Source organism: Stenella coeruleoalba, assembly GCF_951394435.1.
Source record: "Stenella coeruleoalba genome assembly, chromosome: 2".
Lineage (NCBI taxonomy): Eukaryota > Metazoa > Chordata > Mammalia > Artiodactyla > Delphinidae > Stenella > Stenella coeruleoalba.
The window spans coordinates 49,906,735-49,926,732 of NC_137147.1; the positions used below are offsets into that span (position 1 = coordinate 49,906,735).

Consider the following 19,998-nt stretch of genomic DNA (forward strand, 5'->3'; position numbering starts at 1 on the left):
CTGTTTCCAGCCACAGTGGGATCTTAAGCTATTCCTACATCAGTGGCCCATACTGCCTTCTCAGGGCCTTTGCACTTGCTCTTTCTGCCAAGAATGTTCTCCCCTCAGATTTTTCATGGTTTGATCCCCCTCATCATTCATGTGTCTACTTAAGACTATCAGGGCGGCCTTTCTTGACCACTCGTAGTGAAAATAAAACTACCTCAATCACTCCCTTTTCACTCTTGTTTTTCTTTTTTAAAAACACCCATCCCAACATATGTTTATCTGTCTTCCCTCTAGAATGTAGATTACATGAAAGTAGGATCTTTATCTGTTTTATTCATTGCTGTGTCCCAGTCCCTAGAATATTGCCTGAAACATAGTCGCATTAATATCTGTTAAATGAGTGGTCTTCATGACTTAGCTCTCTATCTGCCTCTCCAACCTCATTTACCCTATGATCATACTTGCTGGTCAAGCTGGCCTTTTCCTTCTGCTTACAGTGCTCTTTGTATTCTTTGCCTTGATAATTCCATTAATCCTTCAGGCTTCAGCCTAAATGCCATTTCCTCAGAAATACCTTCTTTGACCATAATCAGTTATAAATTAGGTTCCCTTGTTATACTCTCATAGCATCCTTTGAAACATTTACCATGTTTATTTGAATAATTATGTGTTTTATATATGTCTCTTCTCCTAGACCCCAGTGGGGTAGGAAGTAGAAACTTTGTCTTGTTCATTGTGTGTCTCTGACATCTAGCCCAAAGCCTATTATATGGTTGCACTGAGTATATGGTAAACAGATGAACTCTTTTTCATTGTAGGTCTTGAGCAGATACTTGTATACAAATCATTTTAATATTTAAGGCCAAAATTTCTTCATTTTATTACTTTTTAAAAAATAAATTTATTTATTTATGGCTGTGTTGGGTCGTCATTGATGTGCTTTCTCTAGTTGTGGCGAGTGGGGGCTACTCTTCGTTGCGGTGCGTGGGCTTCTCATCGTGGTGGCTTCTCTTGTTGTGGAGCATGGGCTCTAGGCGCACGGGCCTCAGTAGTTGTGTGGTCTCAGTAGTTGTGGCTTGCGGACTCTAGAGCCACAGGCTCAGTAGTTGTGGTGCACAGGCTTAGTGGTTCCACAGCATGTGGGATCTTCCTGGACCAGGGATCGAACCCGTGTCCCCTGCATTGGCAGGCGGATTCTTAACCACTGCACCACCGGGAAAGTCCCCATTTTATTACTTTCATGTGTGTATGGTGTGTGTGTATAGATAGTGACATTTAAAAACCCATTTCTTCCCCTGTCATTTACTTGGTGTTATTTAAGTAAATTTTCAACAGATTACTTAAAAACTCTTTTCTTATGAATAGGCGTTCAAATCAGCAGAAAAGAAAACAAAGCAAACCTTAAAAGAAGTCCAGACAGTTACCTCTATTCAGAAAGCAAGAAAAATATATTGGTAAGTATTCTACCTTTTTAAAATACATTTTTTCTTTCTATCAAAATTATACATGCACATTATTTAGAAAATCAAGCAGTTCTACAAAGCTTGTTAAAAAACCAGTAACCCCGCAAACTTTTATCCCTACTCCTATTGCCTCATCTCCCAAGGAAACTTTTAGCTCTTTTAGCTGAATCTTTTGATATATACCTCCATTTCTCTTAGTAATATATTGCTGCTTCTTAATTTTTCTGTTTTACGCTCTATTAATAACTTCCCACCTTGGAAAGTGAAGATTTTATTCTTTCCATTTGTGCTCCGTTACATACACACACATCACCTGGCTTCTCAGTATACTTACAGCATAATTTTGTCAAGAGTGATGGTCTGTGTTAACATTATTATGAATATTTAAGTTGTAATCAGAGCTGGATCATATAGTATTCTGTTTTCCTTTCCTGCTCAGTATTTTATCTTCCCTGAAGTTAATAATTGTTTCATTTGCTTTCTTTTTATTTTTGTTCTTGTTATTAGCCATGTCCAAATTTGCTTCCAAGTGTGTTCAAACATATTGGAATTTTATCAGTATCATCTTCTTGCAGAAGTCTTTCCTGGAGCTTTTTGACCTACTTTGTTCTAGATTGGTTACTGTAAGCATTTTAAGATCTCCTTTTTTTTATTATCCTGGAACTTCTCTATAACCTCTCTCTGTGTTGTATCTTCTGTCCTGAATCTCAGACTTCCTTTTTCTTTGGTTATGGACTATGTGCTCTAGAAGCTTCATGAAAAGGGGTATGTAGAAGTTAAAGTTTTTGAGGTGTCCAATGTATAAAAAAATTATTTTACTCATAAGAGTTTGGATAGGTATAGAATTCTAATTTGAAAATATGTTTCCCTCAGACTTTTAAAAAGGCATTGTCCATTGTATTAACTTCCAGGTTTGATCTTGAGTTTTCTGTCATTTTGATAGTTGCTGTTTTAATAGGAAACTTGTTTTTGCCTTTCTGTAAGCTTCTAGATCTTTTTTTTCTTCCTCTCAGTTTTCCAAAATTTCACAGGAATATAGGTTGGTGATGATGTTTTTATCCATTACGCTGGATACTTTGTGGGCCTTTTAAATTGGAAACGTGGTTTGGAGAAATTTTCTTGAACTATTTCTTAGAAAATTGCCTACCTTCTGTCTTTTTTTGTTTTGTTTTCTTTTTCTTTCTTTCTAGAAGTCTCATGTTTTACTTATGGGACCCCTCCCCCCCTTAGCAGTCCTATTGCATTGCATTTTCTGTTTTTCAACTTTTTGTTCTATATTCTGAGATTTTCTCAACTTTATCTTTCAATCCTTCCATTGAATTTTTTAATCTTTTATTTCTTCCTATCATGTTTTAATTTTAAGCTGTTTTTGGTTTTTTGAATGTTACTTTCAAAAAACTTACTGCTCTAGTTTCTTTATAACTGAGAATAATTTTGATGTATTACATTTTATTTAGTATCCTTTTCTTGCAGGTCTGTCTTCTCCAAGTTTCTTTTTTCTATTTGTTGGTTTTGTCTCCAGCGTTCACTTGTGTACGTCTGGTGATCCTTGACTGTCTACTCACTTTTTATAGCAGAACATTAAAATGGTGATTGGAAGTTCTTTGTGGGTTGTTGGACTTGTAAAATGATCTGTGTGGGCCATCTGTGGAACTCTTGAAGTCTTTAGCTTTTTGCCTTTTCGGCTGGTCTCATTTCCCACAAAAGCTTCTTTCTCTTCTATTTGTAAAGTGAAGACCTGGCTATCACCATTTTGGGAGCTTGGTGGAAATAATAAGCTGGAGAGTCTTAGTATCCAGTATTTCATACATTTACTTAATTGCCCTATTTTACATATATTACCCCTACTTACAACTGTGATACGTTTCCCCTAGTCCAGAGATCCTCTTTGTACCCTTTTAAAGAATTAATTTCTGACTTTCTGTTAGAGTGTTGAAGGGGCAGTTACCACCATGTTCCGAGCTGGAAAGATCTAGGGAAGTGCTTACTTCTTGATAAGATTTTCAGGCAGTTCTTCCGTTTTTAAACCTCATCTTAAACCCTATTTCTAGCAGTACCTGTGCTCTTTATGGGTCATACAGTGTAAGTCGATTTGTCTCTTGGTTTTTTGCACCGTCAGCTCAGGATTCAGCTTCTTGAGTCTGCTCACTTGTTCATTTATTTTCCAGCTTTCAAAATTTTGTTGCTTTTTTCTTTCTCTCTCTAACATCTCTATTGATGAATATGATTGACCTGTAATTTTCATTTCTCATAATGTTTTTGTTAACTGTTGGTACAAGGTTATATTATCTCATAAAACAAACTGGAAAGTGTTCCTTTATCAATTGTCCTTAAATGTTGATGGAAGTCACCTGGAGTTTTCTTTATGGGAAAGTTTTTCATTACAGATTCAAATTCTTTAGTAGATAAAAGGACTACTCAGATTTTCTAGTTTTGGTTAGCAATGTTTTTCTAAGACTTTGTCTATTTTGTCCAAAGTTTGAAACTTATTGGCAAAAAGTTTATAATATTCCACTTAACTTTTTTTTTTTTTTTGGCCACGCCGCGTGGCATGTGGGATCTTAGTTCCCTGACCAGGGATCAAACCCGTTCCCTCTGCAGTGGAAGCATGGAGTCTTAACCACTAGACCACCAGGGAGGTCCCTCCACTTAAGTTTTTAACATCCCTAGAATCATTAATTACTTCTCCCTTTTCATTCAAGAATTATTTGTGCCTTCTCTCTTTCTTGATTAATCTGACCAGAGGATTTTCAGTAGTAGTAATATCATTAAAGAACCAGTTTTTGACTATTGATCTCCAGTATTATATATGTGCCTTCTATTTTAATAATTATTTTCATCCTTCTACTTTTCTTTGGGATTTATTTGCATTTTCCTTTCTGATTTCTTGAGACAGAAGCTTAGTTCATTGATTTCCCCTTTCCCCCGGCCTCTTTTCTAATATATGTAAGGCAGTGAATTTCCCTCAGCATGGCTTTAACTGTATCTAAAAAGTTCTGTTGTTTAGGATTTTCATTATCTTTCATGTCAAGATATATTCTAATTTCCATGGTGATTTCTTCACCCATGCATTATTTAGAAGTATATGTATTACTGTCCAAACACATGGGGGTTTTTGGTTACTTTTTCTTACTGATTTTTAGCTTTATTTGCGTAAAAGAGGTGACATTCTGAATTATCTCAGTCATTTGGTGTTTGTTGTTGAAACTTACTTTATGGCCCAGTCTATTTATGGGCAGCTTTATTTATAAATGTTTCATATATAGTTGAAAATAGTGGCTTTTCTACAGTTACTGAGTGCATTTCTCTAAATATCAGGTCATGTTTATCAATCATGTTGTTCGAATCTTTGGCACCTTTATAATTCTCTTTTTAATGCTTGTTTTCCCAGTTACTGAGAGAAGTGTGTTAAATATCATACGGTTTGGATTATCTGTTTCTCCTTTTACTTCTGAACTTTTGCTTTATATATGTGAGGCTATGTAATTAGGTGATACAAATATGGAACTGTTATATCATCTCAGTGAATTGAGCCTTTTATTAATTTTAATGAAGTGTCCTTTTATATCTATTTTTTCCATCTGTGTGAGATGTTAAAACTGTATAAACTGTTTTTTGGTTAGTATTTGCATGGTATTATCTTTTTCCATCATTATATTTCAACCTTTTTATATCCTTATATTTTAAAGGAGTATATATCATTGTTTTTTCCCCAGTCTGACAGTCTTTGCATTTTACCTGGAGAATTGACTACATTTATATTTAATATAATTTCTGATATATTTGGGTTTAAATCTAACCATCTTACTGCTAGCTTTCAGTGTGTCTTATTTGTTCTGTGTTCTTTTTTGTCTTCCTTGTTGCTTTATTTTGATTAGTTGGCTTTTTTTTTTTTTTTGGCCTGTTAGTTAGTTATGTATTCCTCTGCTTGGATGATTACAAAATACATCCTTGATTTATCTTTCACATTCTTTTTGTCCTTTTGGGTTTATGTCTTTTTGCAAACCTCTTTACCATCAATAGGGAAGTGGTTAAATCAGTATAGTACATCCATTCAGCAATGAGGAAAATATATTTTTAAGTGAAAAAAGAAAAAAATATGCAGAACAGTGTGTTGTGTCTGAAAAAGAGAAAAGGTTTAGAATAAGGATTTTATTTTAGCTTTTGTATGTATAAAGAAACTCTGGAGAGGGTACAGGAAGCTAATGGCCAATTGGTTAGTAGTAGCTGTGGGAACTGAAGAGATGTAGGATCTCTCACTATACTTTTTTATGTAATTAAAACATTTTTTGAACCATGTATATGTATTACTCAATAAAAAATCAGATTAGAAAATAGGAATAGAGTCCTTTTGCTATTATATTTTGGGAGCTATGAGGAAGTTTCATTTAATGCCTGTGCTCAATCTATCATCTTTAACCAGAAATTTTAAAATTCTAGGTTAAATCATAAAAAAATTATCTTGTGAGTCATATGTAAAATAGGAAATATTTATGTGCATCTCATTTTCTAGATGTCATACAAATATACACTCTTTACTTTTTATTGTGGTGGTATGTATTAATCATGAAAACCCAAGTTAATTTGTTTCTTGAGAAAAGTTATAATTTTACACTTCTGACAGCAATTTTTGGTTTTAAACTGTAAAGAATATCATACATGTAACATTCAGTTGATTAATTGAAGACAGAATGGGAAAACAGCTTTTCTTTCTCATCGGTGGTCCCAAAGCCTATCCAGTGCCCCACTGAAAGAAAACTAAACCTAGGGACCATGTGACATTTTATGCTTTTGCTTTTTGTAATTCATTGTTATAAAGTCAGTTTAAGAAGGCTGTCTAAATGGGAGGGAAATAAAGAGAGAACATATTTTTTAAGCATAAAATTGAATTGTTTTCTACTGAGACTGTCTTAAGAATATCCTAGGGCAATTTGCATTGCAAGTTTTCAGTAAAATTCAGCTTGATGTCTTAAGAAATTAAGCCATCAAGTTGTCTTAACCTTCACAGATAGGAGAGCTTTCTGTTTTATTTTGTTTGTTAAAAGGGTGTGAATTCAGGCAACTATGAAGGGAAAGAAATGTTAACTTTTTTCTTTAAAATTTGATAGGTTTGAGAAATTCCTCTGGTTCATTAGCTCAGAGAACTATCTAATTATTGGTGGACGAGATCAGCAACAGAATGAAATAATTGTGAAAAGATACTTGACACCAGGTAGGTAAGATTAAAATTCTGAAGAATTTTCTTTTAAGTAACTGGATTGGTTATCTCAATATTAGGTGTAGATTTTTATCTTGTACTCCTTTGTTTGACAGATTTAATTGGTAGAAAGAATTTCATGGTTTATGGTTTGTTGAATATGTGCTTTGACACTTGATTCACATTTTAAGTGAATATCCCTAAAGTAGTAATGCCGAGCTAATCTGTAGTATTAGATTTTTGATTTTCTACTGCATTAAGAAAATAGCTTTCAATCCTCCAAAGTCATTGTAGATCAGATTTTTAAAAGCTTAATTTTTCAGTGCTGAAGTTTGTAACCGTTTTTCACTTTTAGAAGCAGGACTTAAGTGCTGTGTTGTAAGGCCTCTCGTTTTTTTTTTGTTGTTTTGTTTTGTTTTGCGGTACGTGGGCCTCTCACTGTTGTGGCCTCTCCCGTTGCGGAGCAAAGGCTCCGGACGCGCAGTCTCAGCGACCATGGCTCACGGGCCCAGCCGCTCTGCGGCATGTGGGGTCTTCGTGGACCGGGGCATGAACCCGCGTCCCCTGCATCGGCAGGCGGACTCTCAACCACTGCGCCAGCAGGGAAGCCCCTCTCATTTTTTTTTGTTTGCTGATAACCACCACTTCACTGTGGCTGAACCCTCAGTGTGAGTATCAGAAATCAATAATCAGTATCAGAGCTAATCTGATGTCCTTTGAGGATCCAGAGCCAGGAAAGAAAGCAACAGGGTTAGGTTACATGGTACCCAGGACTTGGTCTCTGTCTTCTCTAACTTTGTGCATTGTGAGCTGAGCCTTTCATGGAACTGTATGGGCTTTGCTCTTCTTTGAGTTTCAAATCTCAGATGAACTATCCATGGTAAACAATGGCTGCTCATTTTTTCTGTTAGAAACCATGCACTTTACTTTTCCCTAGTTGACCATTCATTCCTGCATTCATCTGTTTGCTCATTTATTCATTTGTTGCTATCACACACTTCAGAATAAAACTAGAAGTCCTCATTGTGGCTTACAAGGCTCCTGACTTCTTCTCTAGCCTCATTTCTTACTTTCCTTCAGTCTGGCTTCCTGGCTGTTTGTCACATTTGTCAACCATCTATGGTCCTCAGGACCTTTGCACTTGCTATGATGACTCATCTCTATGTGTCTCTCACCCATCGTCAGGCTAGCCTGGGCTTGCTTATATGGTAACTCAGCAAATTTCTGAGAGAAAAAGAGGAAGCATACAGCACCTCTCAAGGCCTAGGCTGGGAACTGGCATTTGGTCACATCTGCCACATTCTGCTGGCCAAGGCAGGTCAAGGGGTCGGCCCACATTTGAGGGATGGGGAAGTGGACTCCACCTCTTGATGGGAGAAGCTTCAAGGTCATAGAGCAAAGAGGTGTGGATAGAGGGAGGGAGAAGAACTGTGACTATTTTTGTAATCTGCCTTATTAGCATTGTTTTCCTCTGAGGAGGCCTATGAGAAATCTCCCAGGGGTGGGAGATAGACTTTTCTTTATATGTCTTTTGATACCTTTTGGATTTTGAACCCATTAAAAAATAAGTAAATAAACAATTTCAACTTAAAAACAAAGAAACAGGACTTAAAGTATTGTTTCTTATTTGTTTTAAAGGGGACATTTATGTACATGCTGACCTTCATGGAGCAACTAGCTGTGTAATTAAGAATCCAACAGGTAATATATTTCTTTCTATGATTCATAACTTTAATTCTTTTGTTTAAAATATTTTTAGTATAAGAGAAAAATCACTAATACAGATAAAGAAGGACACTTCATAATGATAAAAGTGTCAATCCATCAATAAGGTGTAACAGTTATAAGCACATATGCATCTGTAACTTCCCTGGTGGTGCAGTGGTTAAGAATCCGCCTGCCAGTACAGGGAACACAGGTTCAAGCCCTGGTCCAGGAAGATCCCACATGCCGCAGAGCAGCTAAGCCCGTGCACCACAACTTCTGAGCCTGTGCTCTAGAGCCTGCGAGCCACAACTACTGAGTCCATGTGCCACAACTACTGAAGCCCGCATGCCTAGAGCCTGTGCTCTGCAACAAGAGAAGCCACTGGACTGAGAAGCCCACGCACCACGATGAAGAGTAGCCCCTGCTTGCACAACTAGAGAAGGCCTGCGTGCAGCAACGAAGACCCAACACAGCCAAAAATAAGTAAATGAATTTATAAAATAATAAATAAACAAACGTATATGCATCCAACAAAAGAGCCATAGAATACATGAAGGGAGAAATAAACAATTTAATAATAGTAGTTCAAGATATCAATACCTAACTTTCAATCATGGCTAGAATAACTAGCTATAAGATCAACAAAGAAATAGAAGAGTTGAACAACACTCAAGTTACCTAGATTCTACACATATCTGTAGTACACTCTACCTCACAACACTAGATTACTCATTCTTCTCAAGTGCACATGGAACATTCTCCAGGGTGGACCATTTGATAGTCTATAAAATAAGTCTCAGTTAATTTAAAACTAATGAATCATATAAAGTAAATTTTCCGACCATAATGGAGTGAAATTAGAAACCACTAATAGAAGAAAATTTAGAAAATTCACAAATGTGTGGAAATAAACAACACACTCATAAAATAACCAGTGGATCAAAGAGGAAATCACAGGGGGTATTAGAAAATACTTTGAGGTGAACGAAATGCAAACAAATTTATTGAGACTTATGAGATGCACCTAAGGCAGTGCTCAGAGAAAAATTTATAGCTGTACTACCTATAATAAAAAAGAGGAATGATTTGAAATCAATAACAAAACTGTACACATTAAGATGTAGAAAAAGAAAAGCAGATAACCCATAGTAAGGAAAGGAAGGGAAATGGTAAAGATTAGGGTGGAAATAAAACAGAATAGAAAGACAGTGGAGAAAAATCAACAAAACCAAAGTTAGTTCTTTGAAAAGATCGATAAAACTGATAAACCTTTAGCTAGACTAACCAAAACAATAAGATTCAAATTCCTAAAGTCTACAGAACTTTTAAAGAAGACTGAACATCAATCCTTCATAAACTTCCAAAAGGTAGAAGAGAGAGGAACTTTCTAACTCATTCTATAGGGCTGGTATTACCCTAATAACAAAACCAGATGAAGATATCACAGGAAAGAAAACTACAGACCAATATTATTTATGAATATAGACACAAAAGTCCTCAACAAAATATTAGGAAACTGAATCCAGCAGCATATTACAAGGATTATACACATGATAAAGTGGGACTTATTCCCAGGAATGCAAAGTTGGTTTAACATATGAAAATTAATGTAATACAGTGTATTAATAAAATAAAGGACAAAAACCACATGATGATCTCAATTGATGCAGAAAAAGCCTTTGGTAATAATCCAGTACTCATTTGTGATAAAAACACTCAACAAACTAAGAATAGATGGAAACTTCCTCAAGTTGGTAAAGAACATCTATGAAAAAATCCACAGCTAAAAATCATGCTTAATGGTGAAAGACAGCTTTTCCCCCAAGATCAGGAACAAGATAAGCACATCTGTTCTTGCCACACTTTTACTCAACATTGTATGGAGGTTCTAAGTAGGCCATTAGGCAATAAAAAGTTTAAAATATCCAAATTGGTAAGGGACAGATAAAACTATCTCTGTTTGCAAATGACATAATCTTATATATTTAAACCTTAAGCAATCTACTAAAAATTATTAGTTAATAAGTTCAGCAACGTCTAGGATATAAGGTCAATATATAAAAGTCAGTTATATTTTTATATACTAGCAATAAGCAGTATTAAAAGGAAATTAATAAAACATCCACTTATAACAGCATTACAAAAGAATAAAATATTTAGTAATAAATTTACCAAAAAGAAATGCAAGACATACACACTGAACTACAAAACATCATTGAAAGAAATTAAAGAAGACCTAAATAAAGGGGAACACTTCCAGTGTTTATGAATTAGAAGTCATATTGTCCTGATGGCAGTACTTCCCACATTAATCTACAGATATGTGCAGTTCCTCTCAAAATTCCAGCTGCCTGATTTTGCAGAGATGGACAAAGCTCATACTGAAATTCATGTGGAAATGCAGAGTACCCAGATTAGCCAAATCATTCTTGAAAACGGAGAACAAAATTGGAGGACTCACACTACCTGATTTCAAAACCTCCTACAAAACAACAGTCAGTGTGGTATCAGGAGAGTGTGATATTGGTGTGAGGATGGACTGATAGATTAATGAAGAGAATTGAGACTCCTTGTTTATGGTCAGTTGATTTTCAGCAAGGGTGCCAAGGCCATTCAATGGGGATAGAATAATTTTTTCAACAAATAGGGCTGATGCAACTAATATCCATGTGCCAAAGAATGAAGTTAGACCCCTGCTTCATACCATTTATAAAAATTAAAAGCAGGGACTTCCCTGGTGGTGCAGTGGTTGACAGTCCGCCTGCCAATGCAGGGGACGCAGGTTCGTGCCCTGGTCTGGGAAGATCCCACGTGCCGCGGAGTGGCTGGGCCCGTGAGCCATGGCCGCTGAGCCTGCGCGTCTGGAGACTGCTCCGCAACGGGAGAGGCCACAACAGTGAGAGGCCCACGTACCGAAAAAAAAAAAGATTTCATCAGACCTAAATTTAAGAGCTAAAACTATAAGACTGTTAGAAGAAAATAAGGTGTAAAAAAAACTTCATAATCTTGGATCAGGAAGTCATTTTTTAGATATGACACCATAAGCATAAGCAACCGAAGAAAAAACAAATCAGACTTAAGCAAAATTAAAACTTTAATTCAGAGGACTCTATCAAGAAAGTGAAAAGACAGTCCACAGAATGGGAGGAAATATTTGCAAGTCGTTTATGTGATAAAGGACCAATATCCAAAGAACTCTAGAACTCTTCTGACTCTAAAATAGAAAGGCAATTTTAAAATGAACAAAATTTTTAAAATGTGAAATAGACATTTCTCCAAAGATACAAAAGGCCAACAAGCACATGATAAGATGCTCAGCATCATTTGCCTGTTAGGGAAATGCAAATCAAAACCACAGACAAATACCACTTAACACCCACAAGAATAGTTGAAATAAAAAAACAGACAGTGGGAATTCCCTGGTGGTCCAGTGGTTAGGACTCCACACTGTCACTGCCAAGGGCTTGGGTTCAATCCCTGGTCGGGGAACTAAAATCCCACAAGCCACACAGGGCGGCCAAAAGAAACAAAAAAACAGTAACACGTTACTGAGGTTGTGGAGAGATTGGAACCCTTATACACTGCAGGTGGGAATGGACAATGATCTAGCTGCTATAGGAAATAGTTTCATAGTTTCTGAAAAAGGTAAACATAGATTTTACCATGTGACCCAGCAATTCCACTCCTAGGTATTCCAAGATAATTGAAAACATATGTCCAAACTTATTTGCAGATATTCATAATAGCATTATAATAGCCAAGAAATGGAAACAACCTGTATGTCGATCCATTGATTAATAAACAAAATGTGGTGTATCCATATAATAGAATATTATTCAGACTTAAGAAGAAATGAGGTACTGACATATGCTCTCACATGAATGAACCTTGAAAACATGCTAAGTGAAAGAAGCCAGGTATGTATGATTCCATGTATATGAAATTCCAAAATAGGCAAATCTGTAGAGACAGAAAGTAGATTAGTGATTGCCAGCGGCTGGGAAGATGAAGTGACTATTAATAGATACAGGATTTCTTTTGGGGATGATGAAAGTGTTCTGAAATTAATGGTAATGATTGCATAGCTTTATGACTATACTAAAACCCACTGAATTGTACACTTTAAAAGAATGAATTTTATGGTATGTGAATTATATCCCAATTTTAAAATATTTGAATTCTTACTGTAGGGGTGTATTAATATGCTCTTCATTTTGAGAAATTAGGCAATATATAGTAATTCTGGAAGTCTTCAACCTTTGAATAGATTTTTCTAAATTATCCTTTCTGGAATGAAGTTAGAATTACTGATAAAAGTGAGGATATTTCTTCTCTGACTTGTTTTATTTACTTAGACCATTTAAAAACCTGCTGTGTAAATACATTTTTTAAAAACTTTTTTTAATTTATTTATTTTTGGCTGCGTTGGGTCTTTGTTGCTGTGCGCGGGCTTTCTCTAGTTGCAGCGAGCGGGGGCTACTCTTCATTGCAGTGCGCGGGCTTCTCATTGCGGTGGCTCTCTTGTTGTGGAGCATGGGCTCTAGGCGTGTGGGATTCAGTAGTTCTGGCACACGGACTCAGTAGTTGTGGCTTGCAGGCTCTAGAGCGCAGGCTCATTAGTTGTGGCGCATGGGCTTAGTTGCTCCGTGGCATGTGGGATCTTCCCAGACCAGGGATCAAACCCGTGTTCCCTGCATTGGCAGGCAGATTCTTAACCACTGCACCACCAGGGAAGCCCTGTTAAATACATTTTTTTTTTTTTTTTTTTTTTTTTTTTTTTTTTTTGCGGTACGTGGGCTTCTCCCACCGCGGAGCACAGGCTCCGGACGCGCAGGCTCAGCGGCCATGGCTCACAGGCCCAGCCGCTCCGCGGCACGTGGGATCCTCCCGGACCGGGGCACGAACCCGTGTCCCCTGCATCGGCAGGCGGACTCTCAACCACTGCGCCACCAGGGAGCCCTAAATACATTTTTAATAAAAATAGTAACTTCTTGTAATACTGAAATGAAAGTGTGGTATTATTGTTTAAAATATAAGAGGAGTGAACCTGTTATGCTGCATGTGGTTTCCATGTCTTGCTCTAGAAAGTCTGTACTTCGGTACTGAAGCGTTCTAGTATTGTTATTACAGGAGAACCAATTCCCCCTCGGACCTTGACTGAAGCTGGCACGATGGCACTTTGCTACAGTGCTGCTTGGGATGCACGAGTTATCACTAGTGCTTGGTGGGTGTACCATCATCAGGTAATAAGGGCTGTGGTCCTTTTTCTTAATTTAGTAAGAGCAACTGTGTTCCAAATTGTGAGGATATAGAATTGAATGAGGCAGACGGAGTACCTTGTGATGAAGTTGACATTTTGGTGTTGAAAAATAGATGTGTAGTGGCAGGTAACAAAGTTTATTTTTAAAGCAGAGTAAGGGGATAGAGAGTGATAGAGGCTACCATTTTGAATGTAGTGTCAGGGAAGGCCTTTCTGGAAAGGTAAGATTTGAGAGTGATCCATGTAATTATATGGGATAAAGACTGTTCCAGTTATGACTGGCCTACTGACCTAAAAAGTCTTTCTCCTGTTCGCCTTTGTTGAAATTTTCTGAATTCTCTTTGGCCCTTCCTGTAAAGTAGGTATATCCAGTGGTTTTTTCTATAAACTTGGTTTTAGTAATTGTCCTTCTTTGTGGTTAATGCTATTTTTTGATGATACTTCATTCCATATATGACTTCACACTGCTATTCATTTCACATTCTCAAGAATTATAATTGATAATGATAAACTTTTACAAAGTCTTAAAGCTATACAGCAAGGTAAAAAGAGTTCAATACTATTATCCTCCCTTAGATTTAGTTTCATTTTATATCTGTTTATATTTATTATTTTCTGCTACATTGTGATATTGTGTCCTTAGGAAATTAATATCACTTCTGGGATTATATTTTCTGCCTTGGTAGTATTATAAAAGTGGCTTTAATTCTTTTATGAATAGGTTTTTTTAGTGTGCTTTTAATCCCTTACATAACTATTACTAGTAAAGATACTCTCAGATTTGGGTGTTTCACAGATGTGTAAAATTTTTTTAAATTGTGGAGTTATATTGCTCACTTCCTATTTTGCCAAATTAGAAGATATTTTTAAAAATATGCTATTATCTTTATTTACTAAGATGAAAGGTTATTTCATTACCAAAAAAAAAAAAGTATCTCAGGAAAGGATTTAATGTAATAAATATAGTAAATATAGTTTTATACCTTTATGATGAGCTTATTAAACTATCCTTGTTCTTCTTATTATGTCTCACATTAGAGGAAATGTGGACAGTTGTGGCTCTAGTCCATGGCATTTGAAAATGATTGATGTAGTGTATCCTTCATTATTTCTTTTCTTTGTTACGGACAAAGATATATCTATCTTTGAAGAGATAGCCCTTCAATGTTAAGAATTTTTGCTAAATTATAAACTTTTCAGGACGTAGTACTCTTTACTTCAATATGGCTTTACTTTCTCAGGTGAAAATTTAAAAAACATATTTCTTAAGACAAGAGTATAATGTATTATTGTGTTCCTCAGGTGTCTAAAACAGCACCAACTGGAGAATATTTGACAACAGGAAGCTTCATGATAAGAGGTAATGACTTGCCAGTGGATTATGGAGACAGGTTTGAGGACCATCTACTAATATTCTCAGAACAGAAACTAATTATTCTAACTTCATATATGAAGTCTGTTATTAAATAAGGAAAATTTTGCTGTGGTGTGGCAAATTTAGCATTTGACATGTCATCTCCATATATATTTTTATTGATGACAGTGTACTTTCATATAGTTTACATTTATGAGGGTAAGAAAGTATAGCATGACCTTTTTTCTAAAAATAGATTATTTAGGATCTGACTAACCCAGATGATGAGAGCAAGCATTCATATTTTTTCTTTCTTAATTCCTATATATAATGCCAGATTCTGTAAATGGGAAATGTTCCTTCATGACAGAGAAAAGACAGAACAAACGTGACCATTGTGGCAGATATCTTACAAGCATAAAATGGAGAAAACAGTATTTTTAAAACATTTATGTACATTATCTTTCATAGGAAAAAAGAATTTCCTTCCTCCCTCACATCTAATGATGGGGTTTAGCTTCCTCTTTAAGGTACTCTTCAGCTTCTTCATTATTTTTTTTCTGATTTTCATTAGTCTTAACCTAAAGTTCCACCAGTGAAAAGAACTGTTTCCATAGGTAGATGAGTCTTGTATTTGGAGACATCGGGGTGAACGAAAAGTCAGAGTGCAGGATGAAGACATGGAGACATTGGCGATTTGCACAAGTGAACTCATATCAGAGGAAATGGAACAACTAGGTAGTTTACAGATTTTAATAAAGTAGCTTATAATGTTTTCTGTTGTCTAGTTTTGCTTCTAAATTCTTACCTAGAAGATCGTCTCTTTTGGGGTAATTAAAATTTCCCAAAAAACCCCAACTTGCTGTCAACTTTATTGAATTTTGGTTTTGGAAATGTTAAATATACTTATTCTAGTGAATTATAAAGTGTTTAATTGGATCCATAACTAATACTTGAATATATGTTTATATTATAAAACTTCCCTAGTATTTAATGAGTAGTACATAAATGTGTTTAACAGAGATAGACTCGGGTATATATAAGTGAGCATTTACTTTTGGGTTTAGGAATTAGAAGCAATACAAAGATGAGTTTATAACAAGTACAATTTCTTACGAGAATTTAGCTTGATTTAATAATGTGTTTGCTTCAAGTAGAGAGCAGCTGTGGTTGCTGAAATAAATTTACCTACCTACCTAAAGGAACTAGGGAATGTATGCCCTCTAAGTTATTTTTACATCTCCTAGAGTCATTCCTTTTTAGGAGTAATAGTTCATTGTTTCACTTACAACTGCTATTGTACATAATTCTGTTTTTTTTGAATTTTCACCATGTTCATGACATGTATACTTTATTTACATTATTTTTTATTGAATTCTCACAACCATCCTTGTCAGATGGTTGGTGGCATCTTATTCTATACGTGAGGTAACTAGACCATATTATTACTACTAGATGGTGTTCCTTTTGCAAAAGTGTGAACACTTGCTGTGTGCCAGTTATGTAACTTGTTTTATCTCATTTCAGTTCTCATGTGCAAATTATAATAAAAGTGGCAGAATTTATATAACTACTTCTATTTTCCTCCTTTTTGGAAATACTTAACAAAGACAAGCGATAGTTTTCATTGTAGAAATGGTCGCAATGTCTAAGAAATTTATTGTAGTAAAGGATCTTGGAGATAATTTATTCCAAACAATTCCTGATACAGAGTATCCCTTTGTCTAAGTCAGAGTAACCTTTGGGGAGGATCAGGCATTTTTCTGGTGATCTTTTGGAGAAAGAGGGAGTGAATTGAATATTTTTATGAAGTTTTCAAGGAAATCATCTAACCTTGTGGTGATAGCACTCTTGACTTTCCTTATGGTAATTCAATAGATGGAGGTGACAGTAGCAGTGAAGAAGATAAAGAGGAATTACATGAAACTCCTGTGGAAGTGGAACTTGTGACTCAGGTTGACCAAGGGGATATTACTATTCAGAGTGGTGGTGATGAGCTAAATGAACTAATTCAGGAAGAAAGCTCTGAAGATGAAGGAGAATCTGAGGAGGTGGTAAAGCATCAGGAACCTGTTGGTGAAATGAAGGATGAAGGGGAAGAGACATTACATTATCCTGATACTTCCATTGACTTGTCCCACCTTCAATCCCAAAGGTAATTTAAAAACTGTAATTTTAAGTTTTATTTTGTAAGTTGGGAGTGATGAAGAGTTAATCCTTATACAAATAATACCAAGATTGACTTCAGTGCTTTTACCCTCCATTGTCCTACGAGCTTACTATCTTTTCACCATTTGATAGGGGGGTAGATCTCTCTTAAGAAATTCCCAGGACCCAGGGTAGAAAAACACAATATATATAAAAGTGGCCAAACAAGTCAAAATAGAAACAAGTAAATGGTTATAAATGCTAATAATAAAAGCAGTTACATTAAAAAAAAATGTGTTAGTCTTTAATGTCTTACTGATCACCAGGTAAACAATACCATAGCTATAAAAGCTTTATTATTGGAGTAGTTAGGAAAGGCTTAGGAGTCAGACCAGTATTGAATCTTAGAGTATGCCCTTGGGCAAGTGACTCTATGTCTAAGCTTCAGTTTTCTTCTTGGTGAAAAGAGAATGGTACCCCCTTCATAGGGTTTTGAAGGTTACATGAATGTAAAGCATCTAGCAGTGCCTGGTACATAGTAAGGGTCCAATACATGTCAGCTATTTAAGAATATATTTTAAAGTGAGGAGATGAGCAGTTTGATTATATTTTTTCTAATTTTGCCAAATTTGAAAATTTGTAGGATTGCCGATAATTAACTAAGAGTATGGTATGGGAATGTTTTGGGACTTTGTAAATGAATGCCTTTTATAGGGTAGTGGACTTCTCTTTCTGTTTGTTTCCATAGGTCTCTCCAGAAATTGGCTTCAAAAGAGGAATCTTCTAATATGGTAAAGGTTTTTTTTTTCAGTTTTATGAGGAACATCATGTCCTTCTCAAATAATTTTCTACTTTTTAATTTTAGCTTTATGAAAAATTAACAGTGGCGATGTTATTGTTTGTATTTGCTTGTTTTTTGTTTTAATTTTAATAGAGCGACAGTAAATTGCAGAGCCGGAGGCATTTGTCAGCCAAGGAAAGAAGGTAAATATACTTGTGTTATTTAACTGAAAAGCATCTTTTTTTTTTTTAATTAACAATTCAGTCATGACAGATCACTTGGCTGTTACAAAGATCTCCCTTACTAAAATTATCAAGACTTAGCATAAATTTTGTTTAGTGTTTCATATTCTGCTCTAACGGGTTTTTCTGTTTTAGGGCCCCAGTCTGCTACTGTAATCAGTGAGATAGGTCAAGTAACAGAAGACAGACCTTTTATTACATAAATATGTACAATAATAATTGCAGTGTATTAGACAGGCTGATTCTAGGATAATATTGACAGAAATAAACAGGAATACAGGCATACCTCATTTTATTGTGCTTTGCAGATACTGTGTTTTTTACAGATTGAAAGTTTATGGCAACCCCAGATGGAGCAAATCTGTTGGCACCATTTTTCCAACAGCATTTGTTCACTTCATGTCTCTGGGTCATATTTTGGAATTCTTGCAATATTTCAAACTTTCATTATTATTATATTTGTTATGGTGATCTGTGATCAGTGATCTTTGATATTACTATTATAAAAAGAGTACGACTCACTGAAGACTTGGAGGGTGGTAAGCATTTTTTAGCAATAAAGTGTTTTTAAATTAAGGTATATACATTGCTTTTTTTAAGACATATTGCTTTGCACACTTAATAGACTGCAGTAGAGTGTAGGCATAACTTTATATGCACTGGGAAACCAAAAAATTCATGACTCACTTTACTGCGATATTCACTTTATTGCAGTGGTCTGGAACAGAATCTGCAATATCTCTGAGGCATTCCTGTACTGAAATTAGGAAATTTTTGTGTAAGAAGAAGACTTGGGGTTTCTTCCTTGTCTTTTCTTTTTCTCTAATATAGTAGGGCTCAGAAGGTGAACAGAAAAAGAAAAAGATAGAGGCAGAATGAAAGGGACAACTGAGACAACTACGTAGGGTGAAAAAGACTACAACTAGTAAAGCACTCCAGAAAGAGGCCCTAGATTGAAGTGGATAATCAACTCTTTTGAGAAAGATTATCATTATAAACAATTACAGAAAACTCTCTGAATACATGGTATTAGGCTAGATACTGAGTACACAAAGAGGTAAAATATAAAGTTCATGCCATCAAGAAGCTTTTGAGTCCTGGATTCAGGAAATAGCCATAAATCTATAAATAGTGTTATCTGAAAGTGATACAGTAATTCAGGAGTAAGAATTTACTTTGAGTTCAGTTGTTTTGGGAAATACCATCAGAAGTTTATACCTTGAAGATATAGTAGGATCTTAGGTAAATGAAGTTAAGAAGGTTGGAGACTGCAAGGAGAATTAGTATGATCAAAGGGAAGGAGGTGGTGGGTATTTGGATGTAATATTCAAAGTGTTTTGGGGAAATGTTAGATTGAGGTGAAAGGAACAGAATATTCATGTTTGTGAACTGGTAGATAAGATTGGCAAAGTGAGATTGGACCAAAAGTGGAGAACCTAGAATGACAAGCTAAGTGTTTTGGACTTCTCCTGAAAGTGATGTGAGGAGGACTTTTGGAAGATTTTGAATGGAAGTGTGACATAGGTAAACAGTTATGGAAAAATAATCTAGAAGTTCATGGAGAACAGATTATGGGGGAAATATGGAGGAAGTCTGGGTGGCAAGTGATAAGGACCTGGCCTTAGGGCAGTGGCATTGGGAATAGAAGAGATCGCACATGAAAAATATCACAGTAATAGAATTTTCCTTTTCTCTTTAATCTGCTTATTTTTAAAATCCATTTATTCTGCTAACCAATCCACAAATGTTTTATCGAATACCTAACGTCTGCCAAGGCCATGTTGATACAAAGACTACAAAATCCCAGTGCCTGGCCATCAAAGTGTTGAGGGACTAAACGTGGCTACTGAATCAGGAT

At 35.7% G+C, this 19,998-nt stretch overlaps 1 protein-coding gene across 4 annotated transcripts in view; it reads left to right on the plus strand.

Annotated features, from left to right (window-relative positions):
- The window catches only part of NEMF (nuclear export mediator factor), a 53,707-nt gene that overhangs the window by 23,514 nt on the left and 10,195 nt on the right, over positions 1 to 19,998 (plus strand). For all 4 annotated transcript variants that reach the window (XM_079913671.1, XM_079913673.1, XM_079913672.1 and 1 more), the window contains exons 16-25: positions 1,354 to 1,442; positions 6,560 to 6,663; positions 8,287 to 8,349; positions 13,486 to 13,598; positions 14,918 to 14,975; positions 15,441 to 15,499; positions 15,587 to 15,707; positions 16,848 to 17,124; positions 17,866 to 17,908; positions 18,052 to 18,101. In XM_079913671.1, the coding sequence (XP_079769797.1) occupies positions 1,354 to 1,442; positions 6,560 to 6,663; positions 8,287 to 8,349; positions 13,486 to 13,598; positions 14,918 to 14,975; positions 15,441 to 15,499; positions 15,587 to 15,707; positions 16,848 to 17,124; positions 17,866 to 17,908; positions 18,052 to 18,101 (977 nt within the window). The remainder of the gene's footprint in view (positions 1 to 1,353; positions 1,443 to 6,559; positions 6,664 to 8,286; positions 8,350 to 13,485; positions 13,599 to 14,917; positions 14,976 to 15,440; positions 15,500 to 15,586; positions 15,708 to 16,847; positions 17,125 to 17,865; positions 17,909 to 18,051; positions 18,102 to 19,998) is intronic.